At 37.4% G+C, this 25736-nt stretch overlaps 1 protein-coding gene across 2 annotated transcripts in view; it reads right to left on the minus strand.

The window, feature by feature from the left end:
* FBXL13 (F-box and leucine rich repeat protein 13) overlaps positions 1 to 25736 on the minus strand; it is a 200828-nt gene that overhangs the window by 163764 nt on the left and 11328 nt on the right. For both annotated transcript variants that reach the window (XM_072759903.1, XM_072759902.1), the window contains exons 2-7: positions 22945 to 23048; positions 22380 to 22470; positions 13435 to 13502; positions 12209 to 12363; positions 10315 to 10424; positions 7444 to 7605 (exon numbers count right to left, since the gene is read on the minus strand). In XM_072759903.1, coding sequence (XP_072616004.1) covers positions 7444 to 7605; positions 10315 to 10424; positions 12209 to 12363; positions 13435 to 13502; positions 22380 to 22470; positions 22945 to 23048 — 690 coding nt within the window. The remainder of the gene's footprint in view (positions 1 to 7443; positions 7606 to 10314; positions 10425 to 12208; positions 12364 to 13434; positions 13503 to 22379; positions 22471 to 22944; positions 23049 to 25736) is intronic.

Here is a 25736-nt window from a genome sequence, read left to right on the forward strand (position 1 = left end):
AGAAGAAACTGCAAGTATATACTCTGCTAGAGATTTTCAAAGTCTTTAAACTGAGGCTGAGAGAAGTTAGATGCCCTCTGGGATCTGCAAAGTGACAGAGCCAGCAGGACTGACTTTAGAACCTGGTTTTCCATGACTTTCTATTCAATGGTTTCTCCATCACTCTGACATCTAAATCCAACTTCCACTGAGAAATTACAATGTGCTGGTCATTAGTCTAAGTGTTTCATATTTATTAAATCATTTAATCCTCATAATAGCATATACAGGAGATTTTTTTTTATTATTATCTACCCATACAAGTGAGACAACTTAAAAGAGATTAAGCAACATGCCCAAAGTCACACAGCTAAAGATAGTATTGGCCACCCACACTCCAGAGCACACACTCTCAATTTCCAAGTAGTTGCCTCTTTCTATGGTGTAGTTTTTTCATCTTAGGAACGAGGTATCAATTTGCCAAAGTGGTTCCTGCTAAAATTAATGTAGTATCTTCTACAATTTGTCATTAAAACTTTATAGGAAAATAATTTGTAAACTACTTAACTTAGTATTACCAATTAGAACAGAAGTGATAATAAATCAAGGTCCATGGGCGGAACAGTCTTGCACCAAAAATAAGCTGATCCTAAAACAATTTTTAGATGTTTTGCTCCAGCTGCTTTTTCACCACACCACAGATCGAGCCAACACACACATAGTTCCTTGATAGAGCAAGGTTTTGGAATCTTCCCTTATCTGAAGTTCCCATAATACATGCCTATGAAACCTGGAACCACTCTCTGCTTCAGTGAATTGAGGTCACTCTGACCCCTGAGGTTATCAAAACATGGATTTAAAAAGTCATTGAGAATTCTCTTTTGTTTTACAATTCTAAGTAGCTTAGTCCAACAGGCCTGAACCATCTGGTTCTTCTCCTGCAACATGGCACAAGTTTTAATAGCTATCCAGGGGTTTTAAGGGGTTTCTTTCTGAGTGAGAAGATGAGTCAACACTGAAGGTGATTTTATAACTCCCTGCAAGTTCACATGCTACTATCTTTTACAAACAAACAAAATATTATAGTTATTTAAAATGAAGGGCAGCAAAAAATAAAATAAAATAAAATAAAATAAAATAAAATAAAATAAAATAAAATAAAAAGAAGGGCAGCCCTAAGACACTGCTTATATTATTAAGCTGATCAAACATTTTTTTTATTTTAAAACAACCACATTCATTACCTAACAAGATTATTTAGACATTCCAAATTTGTCAACATGAGGCTTTCTCTGTATTGCTTGCCAAACTACACAGATACCAAAAAAAACCAAAACAACCAATCTTGCATTTTCATGGAAAATGGTCTTAGCCAACCCTCCAGCTAGCTCTGAATTTGAGAGATAGAGTATGTGTCCCCATCTGCTAACTAAGCAGCCTTTCCCAATGGGTAAATGATACTAAGGAAAATGGTTATAAAACAGAACCTGACCTATTTTCATGGGTTGATGTAACTGAACCTAAAAAGCAAGCCTGCAATGTCGGTGTGTTTTCCAAGTTCAAATTGTATCACATTCCAGATTGCTGTTTTCAATTATGCCATCAAAAAATCAGACAACCTAAATTGTACAAATCTCAATTTCTTTTAAAGACCAACACTTTTGGGACGCCTGGGTGGCTCAACGGTTGAGCGTCTGCCTTCCGCTCAGGGCCTGATGCCAGGGTCACAGAATCGAGTCCCACATTGGGCTCCCCATGGGGAGCCTGCTTCTCCCTCTTTCTGTGTCTTTGCCTCTCTCTGTGTCTCTCATAAATAAATAAATAAATAAATAAATAAATAAATATCTCTTAAAAAAAAGACCAACACTTTCAAAAACTTTAAATAAAGTTATATCCAACTCACATTACATTTTCATGCTTATAACATCTTTTTTCCTTAAGTCCTTGAGAATCTATAGCATTAACAAGCTTAACAAATCCAACTGTTTAAGACGTGAGTCTTAGAATCATTAATTTCCAGTTTTTCACTAGTAAATAAATAAAATCTTCATTATTTTATTTCCTTTGCATTATTTTTAAAGATTCTATTTATTTATTCATGAGACACTCAGAGAGAGAGAGGCAGAGACACAGGCAGAGGGAGAAATAGGCTCCATGCAGGGAGCCCGATGTGGGACTCGGTCCCGGGTCTCCAGGGTCAGGCCCTGGGCTGAAGGCAGCGCTAAACCGCTGAGCCACCCCTGCTGCCCTCCTTAGCATTTTTAATGGACATTCTTGACAATTTATTTGATTGGGAAAAAAAATGAGAATATCCAAAAATAATGCTGTACTTTAGTGTCGTAACAAGATTTAGTCATTTTGAAAAGAAAAATATTATTCATCTACTTTTAAGGGTAATACAACTAAACAGATATAAATGGTTCCATTCCTTTTTTGTCTCAGAAGTAAAATATTCATGTACACATTCCATTTTTCTAGAATTCTCCAAGAAAAATAAACAGAATGGTATAGGGTTTATAATTTTAGTCAAGAATTAGCAAAATCAGGTCCTGGTCTCAGTTTTGTAGTTGTCTGACTTTGGGAATGTCATTTGATTTCTTAGATCCTTAGCTCCTAAAAAAGATAAAATATCAACACAGAAATCTCTACGTTCCTTTCTCAAGATCATGCTATGGTTTGAGCACTCTGGTAGACTCTATCAGTATGATCCCAAAGAGACTCTATGTAGTCCCACATGAAAATGGGAGCAGGAATCAGGGTAGAAGGAAGGAGAGGAATCCTGATCATTCTCCATGATGTGATATCAGAAAATAATATGTAAAATGCAAAAAGTAGCAATGACTTTCATTGTTTTGAAACTTCAAGTAATCCAACATAAGCTCTTCTCCATAAATTTACAGTTCAGTTGGAGAGAAGAGAGCGGGGAAGTTTTGCAGATCAAGTGCCAAGAGGGCTGAAATTGCCTAAAGTAAAATCAATGAGGGAGTACATGAAACCACTTCTTCTGTATTATCAACCAAAACACTTCTTATGAGAAAACATGCCAGTTCATAGCTCATCATAAGTGTTGAAATTTCCATGTACAAGTCTGTATTAGGCCCTGGACCACTTAATGAGATGGTTTCCTGACTCTGGACACTGATCCTTTATTAATTGACATTTTGGCTTCTCTGAATTGGGAGAGGGAAGAGCATTAAACCAGAATTCCTTTGCAGCAATTATATACTGACTTTTTAATACTTGCTTGCTTCTGATGTGTGGTAACTTACTCAATCCCCACTCAAAGTCCCCTTCTGCCTAGCAATTTGCAGTTAGACATGACAAATTTCTAGCCTAAAAATATCAGTGAAAGACTTGACTGTGGGGTCTAGGGGAAACTGGCTTTTCTACAAAACAGGAATCAGCCAATCTTTTTGCTTCCTACCACTGTGATTTTCACCCTTCTTCAGGCCTGATAAATGAAGATATGGCTGGAGGTGGAGTAGCCATATTGCAACCATGAGGCAAAAAGCAAGAAGATGCTAAGGACTACAGAGTGAAACAATAGTTTTTCATCATTGAATATGACGTTAGTTGTGGGTTTTTTCATATATGGCCTATATTATGCTCAGGTATGTTCCCTCTAACTCTACTTTGTTGAAGGTGTTTATCATGAGTAGAGGTGTACTTTGTCAAATGCTTTTTCTGCATCCATTAGGATGATCATGTGTGTGTGTGTGTTTTTTTAAAGATTTTATTTATTTATTCATGATAGTTACACAGAGAGAAAGAGAGAGGCAGAGACACAGGCAGAAGGAGAAGCAGGCCCCATGCCGGGAGCCCGACGCAGGCCTCCATCCCAGGTCTCCAGGACCATGCCCCGGGCCAAAGGCAGGCGCCAAACCGCTGCGCCACCCAGGGATCCCTGATCATGTGGTTTTTATCCTTTCTTTTGTTGATGTGATATATTATGTTGATTGATTTGCAAATATTGAGCCACCTATGTAACCCTGGAAAAATTTCACTTGATCATGGAGAATGTTTTTTAATGTATTGTTGGATTCAGTTTGCTAATATTTTGTTGAGGATTTTTGCATCTATGTTCATCAGAGATATTGGCCTATAATTTTCTTCTTTTGTAGTGTCCTTGTCTGGTTTTGGTAACAGGGTAAAGCTGGCCTCGTAGGACGAATTTGGAAGCTTTCCTTCCCCTTCTATTTTCTGGAATAGTTTGAGAACAGGAATTAACACTTTTTAAAATGTTAGGTAGACTTCATCTTTGAAGCCATCTGGTCCCAGACTTTGTTTATTGGGAGTTTTTAATTACTGATTCCATTTCATTGCTCATAATCAATCCGTTCAAATTTTCTTTTTTATTATTTCTGATTCAGTTTTGGAAGGTTCTATGTGTCTAGGAATTTATCCATTTCTTCTAGGTTGTCCAATTTGTTGACATATAATTTTTCACAATATTCTCTTATAATCCTTTGTTTTTCTGTGATGTTAGTCATTACATCTCCTTAATTTCTGATTTTGTTTATTTGAGTCCTCTCTCTTTTTTTTCTTGTCTAGTCTGGTGAAAGATTTATCAATTTTGTTTATCCATTCAAAGAACCAGCTCCTGGTTTCATGATCTTTTCTATTGTTGTTAAGGTTTTTTAGTCTAAATTTCATTTATTCCTGCTCTAATCTTTATTATTTCCTTTCCTCCATATGACAATGGTACTATATACAGAAGACCCAAAAGAGTCTACCTAAAAATTACCAGATCAAGTAAATGAATTCAGTGAAGTCACAAGATACAAGATTAATATATGGAAATCTGTTGCATTTCTATACACGATGAAATAACAGAAAGAAAAATTATAAAAATAATCATATTTATAATTGCATCAGAAAGAGTAAAATGCCTAGGAATAAACCAAGGAGGTGGAAGACTTGTACTCCAAAAACCATAAAACCCTGATGAAAGAAAATGGCAATGATACAAACAAATAGAAAGATATTCCATGCTCATGGATTAGAACAGATATTCTTAAAATGTCCATACTACCTAAAACAATCTACATATTTAAAGCAATCACTAGGGATCCCTGGGTGGCGCAGCGGTTTGGCGCCTGCCTTTGGCCCAGGGCGCGATCCTGGAGACTCGGGATCGAATCCCACGTCGGGCTCCCGGTGCATGGAGCCTGCTTCTCCCTCTGCCTGTGTCTCTGCCTCTCTCTCTCTCTCTCTCTCTCTGTGTGACTATCATAAATAAATAAAAAAATTTTAAAAAAATAAAGCAATCACTGTCAGAATACCAACAACATTTTTCAGAGCACTAGAACAAATAATCCTAAAAGTCGTATGGAACCATGAAAGACACCAAATAGCCAACGCAAAACTGGAAGTATCATGATCCTAGATTTCAAGATATACTATATAGCTACAGCATGCAAAATAATATATATGTGTATGTATATATATACACACACACAATGGAAAAAGACAGTCTCTTCAACAAATGGTGCTGGGAAAACTGGACAGCAACATCAAAAGAATAAACCTGGACCACTCTCTTACACTGTACACAGAAATAAACACAAAATGGATTATTAAAGACCTAAATTTGAGGTCTGAAACTCCTAAAAGAAAACACAGGCAGTAAGTTCTTTGACCTCAGACATAGAAGCCCTTTTCTGGATGTCTCCTCAGACAACAGAAGTAAAGAAGATATGACTGACAATTTGTAAAGAGGAAATTATGGGTGAAAATACCCTTATTCTAACTCCATGATATAGATAAAATGCAAGATTAAATACAGACACACAGCTATCTTGTTCCCAAATATAATTTGACCTTAATTCTGTACATTTAGTGGGGTATATTTAATACATGGAATTTTATAATGTGAAGCTGCCATCAATCAGAATAAAATCATATTTTATAGCTCTTCCACCACTTACCAGGTGATCTCACAAAGTGGAAGTTACTTATCTACCAAAATAGGAGAGAATATAACCAGTAATTGGAATTATGGCTTATATTCATTGATCAGTTCAATGACTTGTAAACTGTAACTACCCGATTCTTTTTTGAATTCACAATCTAAGGAAAAAAAGATAATATAAAAATTTTAACTATCTGAAAGTTGCAATAAGACAAGCCCATTTACTGGGATCCCTGGGTGGCTCAGCGGTTTAGCGCCTGCCTTTGGCTCAGGTCGTGACCCCGGGGTCCTGGGAGAGAGTCCCCCATCGGGCTCCCTACAGGGAGCCTGCTTCTCCCTCTGGCTGTGTCTCTGCCTCAATGTGTGTGTGTGTCTCTCATGAAAAAATAAATAAATTTTTTTTTTAAAAGACAAGCCTATTTACATTCTAGAGTGAAGGCATAATATTATGATTACAAGATTAGGGATTAAAGATTAAAAAGTAAGTGCCACAGGGATCCCTGGGTGGCTCAGTGGTTTAGCATCTGCCTTCAGCCCAGGGCGTGATCCTGGAGTCCCAGGATCAAGTCCCACATCAGGCTCCCTGCATGGAGCCTGCTTCTCCCTCTGCCTGTGTTTTTGCCTCTCTCTCTCTCTCTCTCTCTCTCTCTCTGTGTGTCTCTCATGAATAAATAAATAAATAAGATTTTTTTTTTTAAAAAGTAAGTGCCAGAGTATCTAAAATCTATTCCACCTTAAATGACAATGTATGCTTGATGGAAGAATGTTTTCCTTTCCTTCTTATTTTCTACAGCTTTAGTTTCTCCACTTTTGATTGTTAGATTCGTCTTATAACCATCCAAAAAGGATGACCTCTTAAAAAATGAGTTGAATCCAAAGCTAGTTGTAAAAAGAAAATATTTCTTTGAAATAGGATTTCCATCATTCATGTAAGGTTTATAAAACCACTATTTTTTTTTTAGATTTTATTTATTTATTTGAGAGAGAGAGAAAGAGAGAGAGAGCACAAGCTAGGGTAGGGGTAGAGGAAAGAGGAGAAGCAGGCTCCCCCACTGAGCAGGGAGTCTGGTGCAGGGCTCCATCTCCGAACCCTGAGATCATGACTTAAGCTGAGCTTTTTTTTTTTTTTTTTGTTAGTAGAATCTTTTTTATTCAGAAAAAAAAAAAAAAACCCAAAAAACAAAAAAGTTTTCCAACCACACACAGGAGGGGTTTGGGTAGGGGGAGGTGTCTGTCCATCCAGCCCCAGCCCCCAGCCCATGTGGTTTTGGCAGCAATAATGGTTTTGGGGTGTGGGGTAATGGCCCAAAAAATAAAAATGGTGTACGTGTGTGTATGGGGAGGAGAGGGGTGCAAAAGCAGTGGGGAGTGGTAGGGGGTGGGGACAGACGAGGTCAGTACTGGGAACGCCGCAGGTGGGAAGCCATTTCATAACATTTCAGCTTAAGCTGAGCTTAACGCTTTACCAGCTGAGTCACCCAGGTGCCCCTAAAACCACTCTTTAAGTAGACATTGTGAAAATGACTAGTTACAATACGTGAATTCATACAAACCTGTGAGACTGCTCTTTCAGGTAACAGTGAAATGTCACATTCAGGAATCTCGCCTAGAAGAGAGGCTTTAGACAGACTGTGTCCAGGAGGAATGGGTTCTTCTTTAGCAGCTACTTTTACCTTGCTTCTCCATTTTCGCAGTTGAAGTTCATGTTTTAACATCTGCCATGACAATAATTGACAAATTCCATGTAATTGTTGTAAAGGTTAAAATGAGATGATATATATAAAGCACAGTACCTGACACCATAATAGCATCAATTAAACATTATTTATTATCATCACCACTATCGTTGTCCATAGCATGTTTAATATTCTCTAGACACCAGAGCATTAGAGATCATTTCCATTAGTTGTCAGATATCATTGGCATAGGCAGCAACCTCAAAAATGTGGTCCAGCATCCTCTTTTAGATGAGGAAGCTGAAACCCACAGAGTCAAGGTTTTGGTAATGACAGAACTGATATTTGGGGCATGGAAAGGAGGTGGTTGGCCCAGAGACCAAAAAGAGAGAGAGAGAGAGTCAGAGGAAAGCACTTGGGGACTTTCCTGATTTATTGTTACAAGAAGTCCCCATTTCAACTTTCAGTACATTCCTTAAAACCACATAATCAAGAAAAAGCCATAAGGGTAAGTAAGTGTTACATTTTGATTGGTGTGTGTGTGTATATATATGTATATATACATATAATTTTATATCCATATGTGTGCCTAAGGAAGAGCACACATTGAAGAACTAGCACACAGAAGTGTTCCGTGCTTCTCTTCCCAGAATATACCTGCCATCCTCACTTTACCCACTTAAGTGAGTGACTGTAAGGTGAAGAAATTGCATAGCTAGAAGAAAATATTTTCTCTAAAAACCCAATTAATAATATACATCTATATTAAGAATAATACGGTATCATATATAATATAGTGTTTTATATATATTAATATGTAACACCTACTGCATGCAAAACATTATGCTCTGTGTATAGCGATGATTAAAAGAACAATATTGCTTCAGGAATGTTCAGTCCAAGAGGGGTGGAAAAGGGGCAGACTAGTCATGCACAGTCGCTTATTTCACCATTAGACAATCATTGATTAGGCATGGAAAGGGGGCAGACTAGTCATGCACAGTCACTTATTTCACCATTAGACAATCATTGATTAGCCAGGGTCAAAACACTAGCTTAGTACACAGTGTTGAAAAACGCTGAACAGGGGCGCCTGGGTGGTTCATTCAGTCAAGCATCCGACTCTTGATTTTGGCTCAGGCCACCATCTCAGGGTCGTGATTGGATCAAGCCCTGCATCAGGCTCCCTGTTCAGTGGGGAGTCTGCTTGAGATTCTCTCTTGCTCTCCTTCTGCCCATTTCCACATACCTCCCTCCCCACATGCATGCACTCTCTCTCTTTCAAATAAATAAATCAATATTTTTAAAAAAGAAAAAAAGATAAAACACTGAACAAGCAGACTTAAACAGTGGTACATAAAGTACAAGTGTTAAACTGGCAACGTTTGAAATGTACTCCACCAAAGGCAAATGCTAGAGGACATCCCATAAGAACACCAATTCAATAGATGAAAAACTTCCAGAGAGGGAGAACTATGCTTTATGCACCTCAGTGTCCTCTGCAGACTCTAGCACTGTTCCAAACATAAATATTTCCAATCTCTCTTTTCTTTAACCCTCTTGGTATGTATACAGTATCATCAATCTCAACCAGTGAGGGGTGGGAGGTGTTGACCCTGCCCTCCATGGAGGAACTCCAAAACAGGGAGTTTAATTTCTTATTTTTCTCTTTCTTATTTATCCCATTTGTTTTTTTTTAAATATTTTATTTTATTTACTCATGAGAGATACAGAGCAAGAAAGAAGATACAGGCAGAGGGAGAAGCAGGCTCCATACAGGGAACCTGACGTGGGACTCGATTCCGGGTCTCCAGGATCACACCCTGGGCTGTAGGCGGCGCTAAACCGCTGAGCCACTGGAGCTGCCCAAACTTTGCATCTTAATACTATTGATAAAACATTGCCTCTGAAGTAATACAACTAAAAAAATTCCGTTTTTCTATGTCTGATCCTAATAGTGTGAATATTTAAAACAACATTAAATAATAATGTACTAATAGCTTAAGCAAACTAGAGATATTTTTCAGTTTGGAGAAATTTGCTTGGGTCCTCTGTTTTAATTGCTTTAATTCCTAGGGGGGGGTCTCAGTTAAGAATAATCCTTTAAGTTTAGCAATTTAGTAATTTTTAAAATAATTTGATATTAAAATTATAATTAATTCATTGAATGTTAAGAATAATAATTTAATCTTATCTAGAAAAGAAAAAATTTATTCAGTCTTTATCATATCATAAAGTTTCTCTTCAATTTTATTTTTTTTCTCTTCAATTTTAGACATCTATATAACACTTGCTTAAACAAAATTCTTAGTTTTTAAAAATAACTTTAAACAAAATGTTGAAATGATTTTTTCCTCAGTGTTCATAGTTGAAATGAAACAACAGAATTTATTAGAAAATATTTTTGGTAGCTGAAGTAAAATTTAAATTATTAAATTAAAAGAGTAAAGACCCCATCAAAAGTATATAATATTGGGACACTTGGGTGGTTCAGTCAGTTAAGCGTCTGACTTTGGCTCAGGTCATCATCCCAGAGTCCTGGGATCAAACCCTGCATCCAGCTCTCCACTCAGCAGTAAGGCTACTTGTCTCTCTCTCTCTCTCTCTCTCAAATAAATAAATATTTTTAAAAGTACATAATATTCAGGATTTTAGTACTTTCCATGCATACCATTATTATCCGAAGCAACATCAGTATAACAGCAAAATTCAGTTTCTAAAAAAGATTAAGTTTCCAAGATACCATACCAGCTCATCTTCTCTCTTTTTATACTCATATCTTGCTTTATCTCTCCATTTAGTCAGGGTAATTATTAGCTTGTAATGGTGGCACATCTTTCGTATTCGCAATAGTGCTTCTAAAGAAGATTTATTAGATTATTGCATATATTTAAAGATGTTTCCAAAAAAAACAAAGTGTATAATATTCTATCATGTTTATAATATAAAACAATATTATATTTGACAATTCTTGTTTGATTTTCATTACATCTAAAATTAATTACTTTTGACAGCAGTAGATTTTTACTCCTGAAACTTTATTAACCTGTAAACATTACCTTTGCCCTTAGAAATTAAGATGTAGGTGTATCTGTGTGGCTCAGGTGGTTAAGCATCTGCCTTTGGCTCAGATGATGATCTTGGGGTGTTGAGATCGAGCCCTAAGTCGGGCTCCCTGCTTGAGGGGGTGTGCTTCTCCCTCTCCCTCTGCCCTTCCCCCTGCTCGTGCTCTTTTCGCTATCTCATTCTCTTTCAAATAAATAAATAGAACCTTTAAAAAATTTTAAGATATAATAGATGTAATAACACATCAAGACATATATGATACATATAATTTCTTTTTTTAATCAACTCTGTTTTTTATAAACCAGAACTTCCAAACTTATTCATAGAAATACAGTTATCAGGTGGTATTCTGATTTAGTTGAATGCCCTATGATTAAATAAATTGCTCCATTTTGTGTTTTAACCAAGGATCTCAAAGCTCAAACATATGAGCCAGGCCAGAAAGGAGGATGACTAAGGGCAGGCCCCAGGGACACCACTTAAGAAGGACGTGGCTTCTAAGCTGCAGCCAATTGTTTCTTCTCAGAATTAAAGGCCCATCAATCTTATGCTAAAACCTTCAGAGGGCACCTGGGTGGCTCAATCAGTTAGATTTCCGACTCTTCATTTCAGCTCAGGTTGTAATCTCAGGGTCATGAGATTGAGATCCATCCTCTGCCCTGTGCTGGGCATGGAGTCTGCTTAAGATTCTCTCTCTCCCTCTCCCTAAGCCACTTCTCCCCCCACCCCATGCTCCCATGTGTGCTTGCTCTCTCTCTTCTCCTCTCTAAAAAATAAAACAAAACAAAACCAAAACCTTCAGAGGGCTCACTGTAACTGAGATATCAAGAGGAAATGATTCTCTGGTTTGCAGCAGCCATAAACCAGTATTTGGTGAAGTGGCTAAATTCTGAGCAAAAGGCTGGAGTTCCCTATTCCTGTTCCAAAGATCATGTACATGCATTGTCTATTCATTACAGTTATCAAGGGTATAAGGAAAAGAAAATTTGTTTTCTTTGTTTCCTCGTGTATCCATTAAATGAAACATCTGTAAGGAATGGAAAACTCTCTACAAGAAATAGTCCATTTTGGTACCTGTCTGTGATATACCAGCTCTCTGTGAGTAAAAATGATGATAGTAGATCCCTATTTATATTTATATTTGTACATACATCACACAAATACATATAGGATTTCATTTTAAACATGCCTGTTTTCTATTACAATAAAACCCTTTGAGGGCAGCCTGGGTGGCTCGGCGGTTTAGCAGCACCTTTAGCCCAGGGCCTGATCCTGGAGTCCCAGGATCGAGTCCCACGTCTGGCTCCCTGCATGGAGCCTGCTTCTCCCTCTGCCTGTGTCTCTGCCTCTCTCTCTGTGTCTCTCATGAATGAATAAATAATAAAATAAAATCTTTTTTTTAAAAAAACCCTTTGAGACAAATCTCATTAAATATTTTAAATTAGTGGTTTTACATTTCATGACAGTTCTCTAGACATCATAACAAATTCTCTAGTACAAACTGCTTAATTGTTAAATGTGTTGATTCTTTGAATACCTGAATACAAAGACCAACTGCTAGTATGTAAGGATTTACCTGTAAGTAGTTTTTTTTGACCTGCTGCATAAGAGTGCCAAAGACGAAATACATATTTTTGAAGTCTGAAATTGTCATATTCTATTGCTTTTTCCATTTTTTCAGCTAGAATATCCTCTTCATTTATAAGAGGTATTGCTATGTCTCTCCAAATGCTATAGGCAGAAAGTACAGAAAAATAGTACTTTGATATTATGGCAGTACATTACTAATAAAGGGAGAGGGAGAAGGAGTAATAATACCTCCCTTGTCTCCCCTAAAACCACAGTATAGAAACAAATTGTTCAATTATTGTTATTATTTTGTTTCCAGCTAGTCCTTGCATTTCCTTTGAGCTTGCTCTTCCTTTTGCTACATTTCTAAAACCCAGAAAAGATCTGAAATTCAGAGGTTTTTGTTGTAACCTATTTAGAGGCAAAACTAGACCTGACCTAAAGTAATTTTGCATTGGGGTACCTCAGCGGCTCAGTTGGTTGAGCATCTGAATTTGGATTTTGGCTTAAGTTATGATCTTGCAGTCCTGGGATCCAGCCCTGTATCAGGCTCCACACTCACACAGATTTGACTTGAGATTCTCTCTCTCTCTGTCTGCCCTCACCCTCCACCCCCCACTCCCACTTTCTGTCTCTAAAATAAATAAATCTTTAAAATAAATAAATAAAAATTTATTTTTTTAATTTTTTTTAAATAAAAATTTAAAAACTAAAGTAATTTTGCATCAAAATCCTCCCTGGATTTGACACATAGCTGTTCATAGTCTTTTTTCCACTTCATTTCATATACATTTCATTTTATATACATTTACATAATACATAGAGAAGAAATACTAATATATTTGAACATGTTTGGTTCCAACATGCTGCCCCAAACACCACTGAAGATGTTATATAATATATAGAATGTGCAGAAGTTACCTTTGTAAAAATTTTTAAGAAAAGGAATCTAAATTTCAAAACATATCTCCAAGGATTTCAGATGAAGATATTATAAACCTATCCTTTCAATTTTCAAGTTTTATTTTTTTAAAAGCAATGCCTTGAAGAAGTAAAGAACATATTTTAGTTAAATAAAAGCCAAATAAAAAATACAAGAAATATACAATGCAAAATGGTAGAGACATGATTAAATAGATAAAATCAGAACAACTGGCCAAAAATGAGTTCTTCATGTGGAAAATATTAAGAATAAAAACACAAATAAATAGTATGTAAAAATCATTTTCTTACCAAAAGTGAGTCTTTACTAAATGTCCAGTATAAAAAGTACATGCTTTTATCATCAGTTCTGGAGTCATCTAAAGTAAACAAATAAATGAAATAGCAAACATTAGAAATAAATGGAATGCAAAGGCTAACCCCAGAAGATACACAGGAAAATGTGAGCAATGGTTGCACTGGGCAGTAGGGAGACAGGAACAGACTGGAAGAACCACATACCATTTATATATTTTGTAATTTTATTGTATATGTCTCTTACCTATTTTTTTTCTTTTTTTGAGATTTCATCTATTTATTTGACAGAGAGAGAGAGAGCACAAGCAGGGGGAGCAGCAGGCAGAGAGAGAGGGAGAAGCAGGCTTCCTGCTGAGCAGAGAGCTGGATGTGGGGCTCCATCCCAGCACCCTGGGGTCATGACCCAAGCTGAAGGCAGACACCCAACTAACTGAGGTACCCAGGCACACCTGTTATCTATTTTTCAGAAGTTAAGATTGCAGCTTAAAATTTTTTCATTATATTGTATTTACTTTAAAGCATTTTAAGTAAGTTCTATGGTATTATTATTGTCAGCTGTATTGATAGTAGTACAGAGTTTGTGGATCTGCTGGTCATTATTAAACTGAATGATTTTCCCTTCTGGAGAGTATAAAGTTAAATATTCTTTTCTCTTTTTTTTAAGATTTTATTTATTTATTCATGAAAGACACAAAGAGAGAGAGGCAGAGACCCAGGCAGAGGAAGAAGTAGGCTCCATGTAGGGAGCCCAACGTGGGACTCAATCCCGGGTCTCCAGGATCACGCCCCGGGCTAAAGGTGGCGCTAAACTGCTGGGCCACTAAGGCTGCCCAAATTTTCTTTTCAAAAAAAAAAAAAAAGAAAGAAAGAAAAAATAAAGGTGTACAGGAAGGCATCATCAAACAGGAATGGGAAAGCCACATAAATTAAAATTTGGGGCTATGCTGAAAGAGAAGCAAATGTATTTATCACTTGGCAACTTCACAATAACATACATTAACAGGTGGGAACAGCTGACTGAGGGTTGCTGAAATCATCTGTACCTTCTGTACATTCTTTAATGAGTGAAGATAATATTATATTAACACATTAGTTGTATGTTCATGGCTACTGTGAAAGGTTAATAGTGTTATTTTTTTCCTTATGTTATCACCACCATTTGCCATATAAATAAACGTGTGGCCACCTCTGTTTGGTTCAAATCTACACCAACTGCCCAGAATTCTGAATTCGGAGACTAATGTTTTTCTCCTTTGCTCATTGTTGTAAATGCTTTGTTAAGTTTGTCGATACAACATATGTGTTAATCATGGATTTATTTTAGACACACCACAAAGGCCTGCAGGCCCCCTGATACTCTGCATGATGTTCAATGACATTTGGGAATCCTCAGTTTCATGGTGATGATGTGCAAATTATGCTCATAGTGAGGGGGAACATAAATCATTGAAGTCATTTTTTACTAAATTCTGATTTTCATAAGGGAAGGGAATCTAGATAAATAAAGTAAGAGTACTGGGAATATCACAGCAGAGTGGATAAACCCAGAAAAGGAAAGAAGCGGCAGAAATAAAGACAAATTGCATCTACAATACAGTTTTTCTGCTCTGCCATTAGTCCCTAAATTTCCTACAATTAGACTTTACCTGGAAAGTACTATATAAACATCTACAATAAAGGGCATAGTTCATTTAAAAAATAAACATTTACATGATCAAATAAATGAAAACAAGAATTGTAATTCAGCCAGTAACTCTTGAACTCAAGTTTTCTAATAATCAACTCTTCAAATCAGCATGAAAATGTTCTTTCCATTCTGTTCTTGAAAGAATTTGAAGCCCTCATTAATCCACAATCTATATGCTGGAAGAGTTTGTTATTCTAATATTCCTTTTTTTAAGAGTTCCTTTCTCTAAATCCTTTTTATTTTTTTAAAGATTTTATTTATTTATTCACGAGAGACACACAGAGAGAGGCAGAGACACAAGCAGAGAAAGAAGCAGGCTCCCCCTGGGGAGCCTGATGTAGGATTCGGTCCCAGGGCCCCAGGATCATGACCTGAGCCAAAAATAATGCAATCTTTCCAATTAAATTTTTATCAAGAAGCATTTTATTCCAAAGCTACTGGAACAGAGAAGTTTTAAGTTCTTTCCATAAGGTGGTAGCATTTTGGCAGGTTAACAATTGTGCAATTAGTCTTAAAGTGCAAGTTTGACTTATTTGAGGTCTTTATAAAAGAATCCCTTTAAAACAGTGTGACTGCCAGGTATGGTTTGAATAGAGCGACGAGTCCAGAGAAAGGAGTGCTATTTGGCATTTTTAGGATTTGTGGTTGAAGAAGCTCCACCTCAGTTTGACTTCAGAGCTCTCAAGGCAGCAAGAGTATCAGCGCTAAGGCTCTACTTTTAGGCCAGGGACATACTTTTAAGAGGAATTCTTGAATTCACACAGGACAGCTTTGGGAGTTCCAGACACAACTGGTTGGATTTTTTTTTTTTTTTTAAGATTTTACTTATTTACTCATGAGAGACACAGAGAGGCAGAGACATAAGCAGAGGGAGAAGCAGGCTCCCTCTGGGGAGCCTGATGTGAGGCTCGATCCTGGGACCCCGGGATCACACCTGGGCCGAAGGCAAATGCTTAACCACTGAGCCACCCAGGAGTCCCACAACTGGTTGGAATTTTAAGGGGAAACCAATCTCCTGCATTATGATGATACAAACTAGAGGCAGTGAAATTTGGAATATCACTATCAACACCATTCTACTTGTATCCCAGGCTACTAAGGCCTGGGGAAATTTTGTAATAAATTAAAAACTAATGAAATAGCATTTTAAAACACAAATAACAGATTACAAATTATCTGTTTGTTAACTTACAGATACTGAATTTATGGTTCATTAGTGTCAACAATGACACTAATTGTAGTGATAGGGAATAATTGGTCCCCGTTAATAATGTAATTTTGTTCAATACTATCCATTTATTACATCTGAGGAAATTGATACATTTAAATAATGCCAATAGAAAAAAAAGTTTTACTTCTATAATATTAGAAGTACCTAGTGTAATGTTAGGAATCTGGTAAGAACCAAACAAAAAAAAAATATGTAAATCCTTACATTCATACTATCATTTTTAGTTTTTAGTATATTATAACACAATTTTTCTTCCGGTTGGCAGTTCCTTTTATGCTCACTTAATCCCTGAATCAAGAGATTATATATATATATTTTGAGATTATATATTAAATTATTTTAACATCTCTCATCATATTTTAAAGCGCTGTGTCTTCACTTCATTCATGAGCTTCATTAAAATCCCACATAGCATAATTCTAGAATAATGCTAGCAAGATAGTATGGGATTTACTACAGATTAAATGTTTATGTGCCCTAAAATTCAGATGTTGAAACCTAATCTCCAGTGTAATAGTATTTGGAGGTGAGGACTTCTGGAGATGATTAGCTCATGAGGGTGGAACCCTTAGGAATGGCATTAGCGCCTTTATAAAAGAGACTCCAGGGAGTTCTCTCATCCCTCCTGCCATCTGACATAACAGCCTGAAGATGGCAGTTTATGAATAAGGAACCAGGCTCTCACCAGACAAATCTGCCAGCACCTGGATCTTGGACCTCCTAGCCTCCAGAACTCTGAGAAACAGACTTCTATTGTTTGTAACTGCCACCCAGCCTGTGGTATTTTGTTATAGCATCCTGAACAGACTGAGACAGGCCTAATACATATGTGTTGAATACATTGCCTCAAATCCTTCCCAACTCTAATTTTTAAAACTTTGCATAGGCTGGAAAAATTAAAATTAATACAGCTGCCTGGGTAGCTCAGTGGTTGAGCATCTGCCTTTGGCTCAGGTCGTGATCCCCGGGGTCCCAGGATCGAGTCCCACGTCGGGCTCCCTGCATGGAGCCTGGTTCTCTCTCTGCCTGTGTCTCTGCCTCTCATGAAAAAATAAATTAAAAGACAAATAAATAAAAAAGTGAAAAGTAATAACAAAAATACTAAGAAGAAACAATGTCTTTAATGCAGAAGTGAGCAGTGTCTATAACAGCACCATGATGTGGTACAAAGTGTTGGATTTCTTATGATAAGTGATTTTCTTATTTTTTTTCTATCTTCTGCAAATTATTGAAAGAGTCTTGAATGCCCAAGGGGCTCTTGGGCCTAGAGATAAACATTAACTGCTATTTTTATTTTACAGCTCTATTTAATGAACACATGTTTAAATGAAAACAACTTTGAAAAATCAATTTCCTTAAACATGTAAATGTTTACTACAAATTTTAAGTAAATTCCCTGAAACTATGTAATTAAAATTTAAAATTTACGAAAATGTTTAGAACACTCAAATGCCATATGTAGTGGGCAAGCATACAAAAATGCCCTATCATCAGTTATTACTACTTACTTTACACTAAAATTTATAATGTAAATAATGTGAATCTAGTTCATATCTTCATTATTTCTCACCTTATTTCTATTCCTCCCAGGTTACTGTAATACTCAGTTTGATTCCTTTTCAGAAAAGAGTAATCTACCAAATTTTAAAAGAAAAAGGATATTTTTGCAAATCAGACTGGATACAGAATATGGTTATTGACCAATGGATTCTTATTTGGGGAAATCGATCTGCCTGCCTCTCTCAAATGATTAAACCCTAGCCACTGGGGTCATATGGTTAAGTTTCCTTTTCATAGTTTTTTTTTTTAAGATTTTATCTATTCATGAGAGACACAGAGAGAGAGGCAGAGACACAGGCAGAAGGAGGACCAGGCTCCATGCAGCCCAACGTGGTACTCGAATCCAGGACCCCAGGATCACGACCTGAGCCAAAGGCAATGCTCTACCGCTGAGCCATGCAGTGCCCCTCCTCTTCATAGTTAAACTTTGTTACACCAGCAAGACTTTTAAGTGTATACCTTTCATTTATAATTTATGGTTTTGCTACACAGCTCTCCCTACAATAACATTGTTTTAAAAGGGAGCACTCTAGTACCTATTAAGTGAGAAAAGCAAGAAGCAGAAGGCTACACATAGTCTACTACTTCAATGTAAGAAGATGAAGAGGCAGAGAATACAGTGTATTTGCTCATATTTTTCAAAGATAAACAATGGATGGGACATCTGGGTGGCTCAGCGGTTGAGCGCCTGTCTTTGGCTCAGGTTGTGATCCTGGGGTCCTGAGATCAAGTTCTGCATCAGGCTCCCCACAGGGAGCCTGCTTCTCCCTCCGCCTATGTCTCGGCCTCTCTCTGTGTCTCTCATGAATAAATAAATAAAATATTTTTTAAAAAAGAAACAATGGAAAAATTAAAGAGATAAACTAAAAACTACTAAAACTGGATACTTAAGAAAAGAGATGGGATAGAGAGGAAAGGAAGGTAGAAATAGAAGCAATACTTCCCTGAACACTCATTTTATTGCTTTGCTTCTGCTGTCATGTAATATTATACATACAAAAGCAAAGAGAAAAAAGGATGACCATCGGCACAAAGAAAGAATTACTTTGGGTAACAAAAAAAGTATTATTCTGACTGAAAATATTTGGTAGGATATATACATGTTCAGGACAAAGAGAATTGTATAATTTTTTTGACTTGCATACCTCTCTTAAACTGTATTCAGTGATTTTTTGTTTTTAAAGATTTTATTTATTTTGAAAGAGAAAGTACAAGTGGGGTGGAGAGGCAGAAGAAGAGAGAGAAGCAGACTCCCTACTGAGCAAGGAGTCCATGCAGGGCTCAATCCCAAGACCCTTGGATCATGACCTGAGCTGAAGGCAGACCTTAACTGACTGAGCCACCCAGGTGCCCCTGCATTCAGTGGTTTTATTGTTAGTGGTCCTATAGTACTGTTATTCCAAAACTGTTGCATGTGTATTATAAGATGAAATTAATAAGCAATGACATTACTGTCTATAGGGATCAAGATTCATAAAAACTGGGTTGAGGGAAAAAAAGTGGGTTGAGCAGACTACTGGGTGCCCCCCCATCTGATGCACTAGGAAAAACATAACACCCCCTCTGCAGTTATTCCTGTCACCAAGAGGGAAAAAAAAAAGGAAAAAAAACCCTGAATATCAAATTTGTAGATCTAACGACAAACTTGAAAGAAATACAAGAAACAGAGCAAACAAAATGATGCCAGAGGAAACAATGAGAATGTGGGACATTTTACAAGATAAATGATGTCTTCCTCAATAAAGAAGTAGAATGGGAAATAAGACAGTATGTGAGTTACAAGCAGCATTAGATCGGACACCCAAGGGCAATGTGGACCCTGCATGGATTTCGATTTGACAGAGCCATGTGGAAAAAGGGCATTTTTGAGACAATTTGGGAAACTCAAATATGGACTAAATATAGAATATATATATACCTGAAAAATAATCAGCCCTATGTGATTGATGTTCAGGAATTATTGCTAATATCATTACATAGAAAATGGCACTATGCTATGTTCTCTAAAAGTGTCATTTTTTGTTAGAGATGCACATTGATGTGTTTACTGGTAAAAGAATATAATTCCTGGGGTTTGCTTTCCAATACTTCAGAAAAAAAAAATGCAAGGGGAGAATAATTAACAAGATTGGCAAAATGTTGATTATTGTTTAAGCTGATGATGGGGGATCCTTATGATGTTCTACTTGCATGTTATGTTTAAATTTTTCTAAGATAAAAAGATTTTTAAAATGCCTTTTCTTCTTGCAATCAGTACCCATCTGGAGATTTCATTTCCTAAGCAATGAGAATCAAGTCTGTGAAGTTAGTTTCCTCCTGACAATGGGGGATTCTTTGATCTTGGAACACACAGTTAAAATGTCTATTTGCTATTATGAGAGCAGTGCCTACTTTTCTGTAACTATGTGGCTTACTCACAGTTTCCTATATTCAATCTTCTCTGTTTTCACAAACAGAAACAAATACATAGTTATAAATAGGCATATACAAGCAGTCCTTGCAGGCCAGTGTCATGACAGACTGTAAAAATGACTGCAAGCTGAAACCATACAAAACAATCATAATAATGGGAAAAATCACAATTGTTTGTGATCTCTTACCAGCAATTATAGCTATATAAGAAACTGTATGAAAAAGAAAAATGGGGGGGGGGAGCAAAGCTGATATTTATTTAGTATACTCTAATTGAAAATAATTGGAAACTTTAAGGATTGAAGTGCCTTATTCTTCGTAAAAAAATTTTTTTTCATTTTCCTCTGAGGGTGAAGGAGAAATAAATTAATATATTTTCAGCCTTGGCTGAGCCCTCTAACTAAGCAATCCTAGGCACCTAGAGATTTACCTTTCATGAAGTCACATCTAGTGTGTTTTTCCTACCTTATAATATGAAGCGGGCATCTTTTCTATACTTTGGTGAGTTATCAAACTCCTAAGTCTGGATGAGCTTCCCGTAGTTTTTCCTTTGCACTTTAAACATCATGAAATATCTCTGAAAATTCCATTTCTAATAAAACTTTAGGTTTGACGAAGCTATGGTGTCTCAGAATTCTGGGTAATTCTCTAAAAAATTCTCTACAGGCTTCTAGCTGGACATCGGACATAATTTGGTTATATTTTATAAAATCATTTTCAAAATATTGACAGTGAGGTTTATTCCTCTACCTCTCTTATCCCAGGTTTTTAATAATTTTCATATCTGATATCAGTGATGTTTAAACTTTTTTCATATGACATAGTCAAAGTGGAATGATTCTAGAGTGTGAGGTGGGGATGAGAGACCTAGAATCCCATCCCCCTGGGTCTCAGCTCCTGAGGTGGCTCCCCTGACATCTCCAAGAACACAGTTTGCAGATATCTATGCTTGATAGCAGAAAAAGTTCTATGGCTGATAAAGTTAAGGCATTAAGACACCCACACACCATGACGCAGATCAACTAAGATTCAACATGTGGGTTCTTCCCAGTGCCCTGGTTCTCTGAATCATCCCAGTCTTAGCAGAAATATCCTATCCCTCTATTCCTGTCTCTCTCTTGCAGACCACCAATTAGGATCCACTGTTACCCTCCACCGGGCCTTCCAAATGAAGCTTCAGATTCATCCTGGCTCCCAGCATCCACCTTGACCGAGACTTTGATTGCACGTTTCAGTGCCCAACTTTACCAGTAACTCCCGAGACCTGCCTACACTGACCAAGACATCAGCCTGGGATCTAGAGGTATCACACATGGTTCCACACACATGTAATTTGTGTTGGTATTTCTCTCCCCACATACTTTTTGCTATTTTAGCTTCTCTCAGATACAGTCTTTGTTCTAAAAGTCTCCACGTCCTGAATTACTTCCTTGCCCTCCTTACAGGATCAAAACCAGCTGTTGGAGCTGGTCACTGCTTTCATTAACAATCGGGTCTGGCTTTTAAGTTAGATTTCACTAATGTCTGGCCATATCTTTATAAGCATAATCCCGGGGCGGGGGGGCGGATGGCAAAGAGAACAGAGAAGGGACAGAATACAGAAGGAAGTAGATTAGAAAGGAAAGAATATATCCTCCTTTGATGCTTTCTATAATGCTGTTTTTATCATTATAAAGATACAAGAGAGGAGGAGAAGGAGAAAGAGGAAAGGGGAAAATATAATAGAAAGATTTTATCAGAAGAGGAAGATTAAATCCCTGGTAAATGCCTCTTGGAAATTTGGGGAGGTTGCTATGAATGTGGCTCTGTGCATGCACACACACGTGTGTGTGTGTGTGTGTGTGTGTGTGTGTGTGTGTGTGAGAGAGAGAGAGAGAGAGAGAGAAAGAGAATGAGAGAGAGAGGAATGTTCCTTCGGAACATTCTTCTGAGTGTCCCCCATTCCAAAACAGTTTGACCTCATATATCTCATAAAATCAAGTATCTATTTGAGAATTTCCATCAAAATTTGAGATGTATATTTTAAAATGTTTGATTATTAATACTGACCAGCTGATCATCCAGTCCAAAAAGTTGTTCCATGTAAGTTTCAGACAACCTCCGAATTTTTGGCTTCATTGATGGATCGATGCACATATCCCTTCAATGAAATCATAAAACATAGTCAAACATTTCATTTCATAGTACTTAGTTCCATAATTAAATCAGCGATTGAAATCCGTGATTCTATGGGTGGAGTGTAAGGAAGGGGTAGGAACAGACACTCCCCCTTGGGAGAGGCATATCAAAATCACCTACAGGGCTTTTTCAAAATACCCCCTCAGGATTTTGCTTGTGCTCCCCAAGACGGTATGCCTCCCTTTCCTCATCCTCAACTTGAAATATCTGCCAAATGAGCACATTATTGATGAGAGAGGGCTACATTTCTCAAGTTAAAAACCAGCGGGGAAATTGTTCTTCTTGAAGTCTTTGGGACTTAAAAGCCTGTGGAGGGATTCTTTAACCATCTTGAGACTGGAAGCATTCATTGGCAAGACTTTTTTTGGTACTGTACAATGGATGCGTTACCTTGAAAATAAAATATCTCCCTACCATAAAGCAAAACAGTACTTACCAAAGAAGACTTTCAAGACCATTTTCCATGATAGTAATGATCATTTTCTGTAAATACTTCAGCGGATCCTCAGGACATGTAATAAGTAGACCACATAACAGAGCCTAGGGAAAATGAAATAAACTCAATCTTTCTGGATTTGCATGTTCTTCCTAAACAACAGATAGACTTCTCTCAGACAAGTACAAAGTCAAGGGGCACCCGGGTGGCTCAGTGGTTGAGCATCCGCCTTCGGCTCAGGTCATGATCCCAGGGTCCTGGGATTGAGTGAGTCCCATACTGCTTCTTGCTCTGCCTATGTCTCTGCCTCTCTCCCTCTGTGTCTCTCATGAATACATAAAATCTTTAAAATAAAAACAAAAAGCCAAGTACAGAGTCAAATAATGTGACACTTTTTAAAGTTAACATACCTTCTAGATACCCCCTCTTTTTATCCAGTGTTAATATTTTGTTATAGGCAAACTGAAATGCTGTTTACCTTTACTATTTAAAGAAAATCCATTATAAATGACACAAGAGAGCTGCTGCTCAGTGTTTTATATTATGTGAGCAGTATTTTGTAGTCAAATTGAAGACATAATTGTGATACTTTTGATGAGTGGTTTCTACCCTTTTTAAGTATAAGACTGTCTTTTAAAGTCAAAAAACTCCTTGGACCCACCACAAAAGTGATTGAGAAAACCCACTTTCAAAATCTACTGTGAGTTCAAGAAATTTTTTTAAAAATAGGGGATCCCTGGGTGGCGCAGCGGTTTGGCGCCTGCCTTCGGCCCAGGGCGCGATCCTGGAGGCCCGGGATTGAATCCCACATCGGGCTCCCGGTGCATGGAGCCTGCTTCTCCCTCTGCCTGTGTCTCTGCCTCTCTCTCTCTGTGTGTGTGACTATCATAAATAAATAAATTTTAAAAAAAATAAAAATAAAAATAAAAAAATAAAAAATGTATTTGTATTTTATCATTCACAACATCTATAGAGCATATATTTGAAAAATTATAGCACATGTTGCTCCTGGCTGGCTTAGTTGGAAGATCATGCGACTCTTGATTTTGGAGTTGTGAGTTCAAGCCTCACATTGAGTGTAGAGATTACTTAAATAAATAAAACTTAAAAGAAAAAAAAGAAAGAAAACTTGTAGCATAGTTCACAAACATGGGAAACAATTAACTTGCTGGATCTGGGTGTGTAAAGGACATTTATTTATGAATGCAGAAAGCTGCGGCTATCTTATTTTCTTCTCTGAGTTTTCCCACAAGGAGAAACTTCTTCTAAAAAGTATTGGTGAGACCTACAGAATCATTGAATATTTCTTCATATGAGACAGAGAACAGGTTAACAGCACACCTCCCACAGAAACCGCCTGGAATCATCCTTAGACATTTCTCTTGCATTTTTGATTCACTGTCTGCTGGCAGGGTCTAGGGTGTATGGGGGCTGGACTGGGGGTGGAAGTGAACAGGCCCTTCTTTTACACAGGGCCTATTCTTGCTGGCTGTTTTTCTACTCACTCTCTTGTGAATAAAATAATTCCACCCCTTGAGTCATACAGACTTCTTCCCACCTCCATGGACCAAGTGTCAGCAGATCCAGGCCTGGGGATCCTGTCTTAGACTCTCAGCAGTTCTCATAGTGTTATTCCAAATGGAAAAAAAAAAAAAAGGATAATTTCCCTTGATTGGACCCTGCACAACATATTTCTCCCTTTGCAATTAGTTTCATGTCCCCTTTCTAGTGTGCCTACGGGCTGAGAACCCAGCCCTCCAGACTATGGTAAAGTGATCAGACCTAGATGTCTCTCCTTCTCCAGCAATGACTTCCCCCCACCCCAGATGTTCACAGTGAGCCTTCGGCCATCTGCAGACTGACTTCTTTCTCCCCCAGACCTAGAGACTATAACTGCACAGGAGGTCAGGGATTCTCAACACAGTTGCAGGATAGATGTAAACAGTATTCTGTTACCTAAGACCTGAAGTCTTCTGTGACCTGGAGGCCAGACTTCAGACAGCTCCCTGAATAGCCCTGACCAAAGGCCCTTCTGCTTTCTGGTACTTTAGTGCCTGAGTCCCCAGGGTACGGAGTTCCTCTATTCCCCACTCCTCACCACATCCTTCCTTCTACTCTGGCACCCTGAAGACACCTGCATCAAAATCACCTGGGGGTGGTGAACAGGTCTCTGAAGATGGGGCCTAGGGTGCTGCATTTTGATGAGTTCCCCAGGTGATTCCTATACACTAAAGTCTGAGGACTAGTGCCCAAAGGGAGCTCAGCATTTTTTTTAAGAAAGCTGGGATCTGATTAATGAATATGAGAAATGACTTATTTTTTTACATTTCTAAGTTCCAACAGAGTAGAAAACTACTTTTCCTGAAAAGTCAAATCAAGTCGAAAGGATAAGCCTCTGGAATGCTAATCAAGGCTTGTGGAACTAGCATAGTTCAAATGTTCCCTTTCTGCATAAGAAATCTCACTGTTCAGTTTCCCATTGGGCAAAATAAAATAGGTTGAGGCTTTCTAGATTAATGTGTGAACAGTTCATCACTATGTGCCAATAAGAAAACATAATTAGTGAATCAATAGCTTTGTTGTCTCCCTGATGGAAAGAAAAATTATAAAACCAGTAACTTGGTCTTTATAAGCAGAGGCAAAATATGCAAACATTCCCACAAGATAAATCTTTGACTCTCAAAATACATCAATTAGGGCTTTATTACTATTAGGTTTCTTGGTTAAAAACTTACACAATCAGGGACAAAAAAGACCATCACTTAATAACTGAGATTGGCTCCCTCAAGCTA

The sequence above is a fragment of the Vulpes vulpes genome, chromosome 5 (genome assembly GCF_048418805.1).
Source record: "Vulpes vulpes isolate BD-2025 chromosome 5, VulVul3, whole genome shotgun sequence".
Taxonomy (NCBI): domain Eukaryota; kingdom Metazoa; phylum Chordata; class Mammalia; order Carnivora; family Canidae; genus Vulpes; species Vulpes vulpes.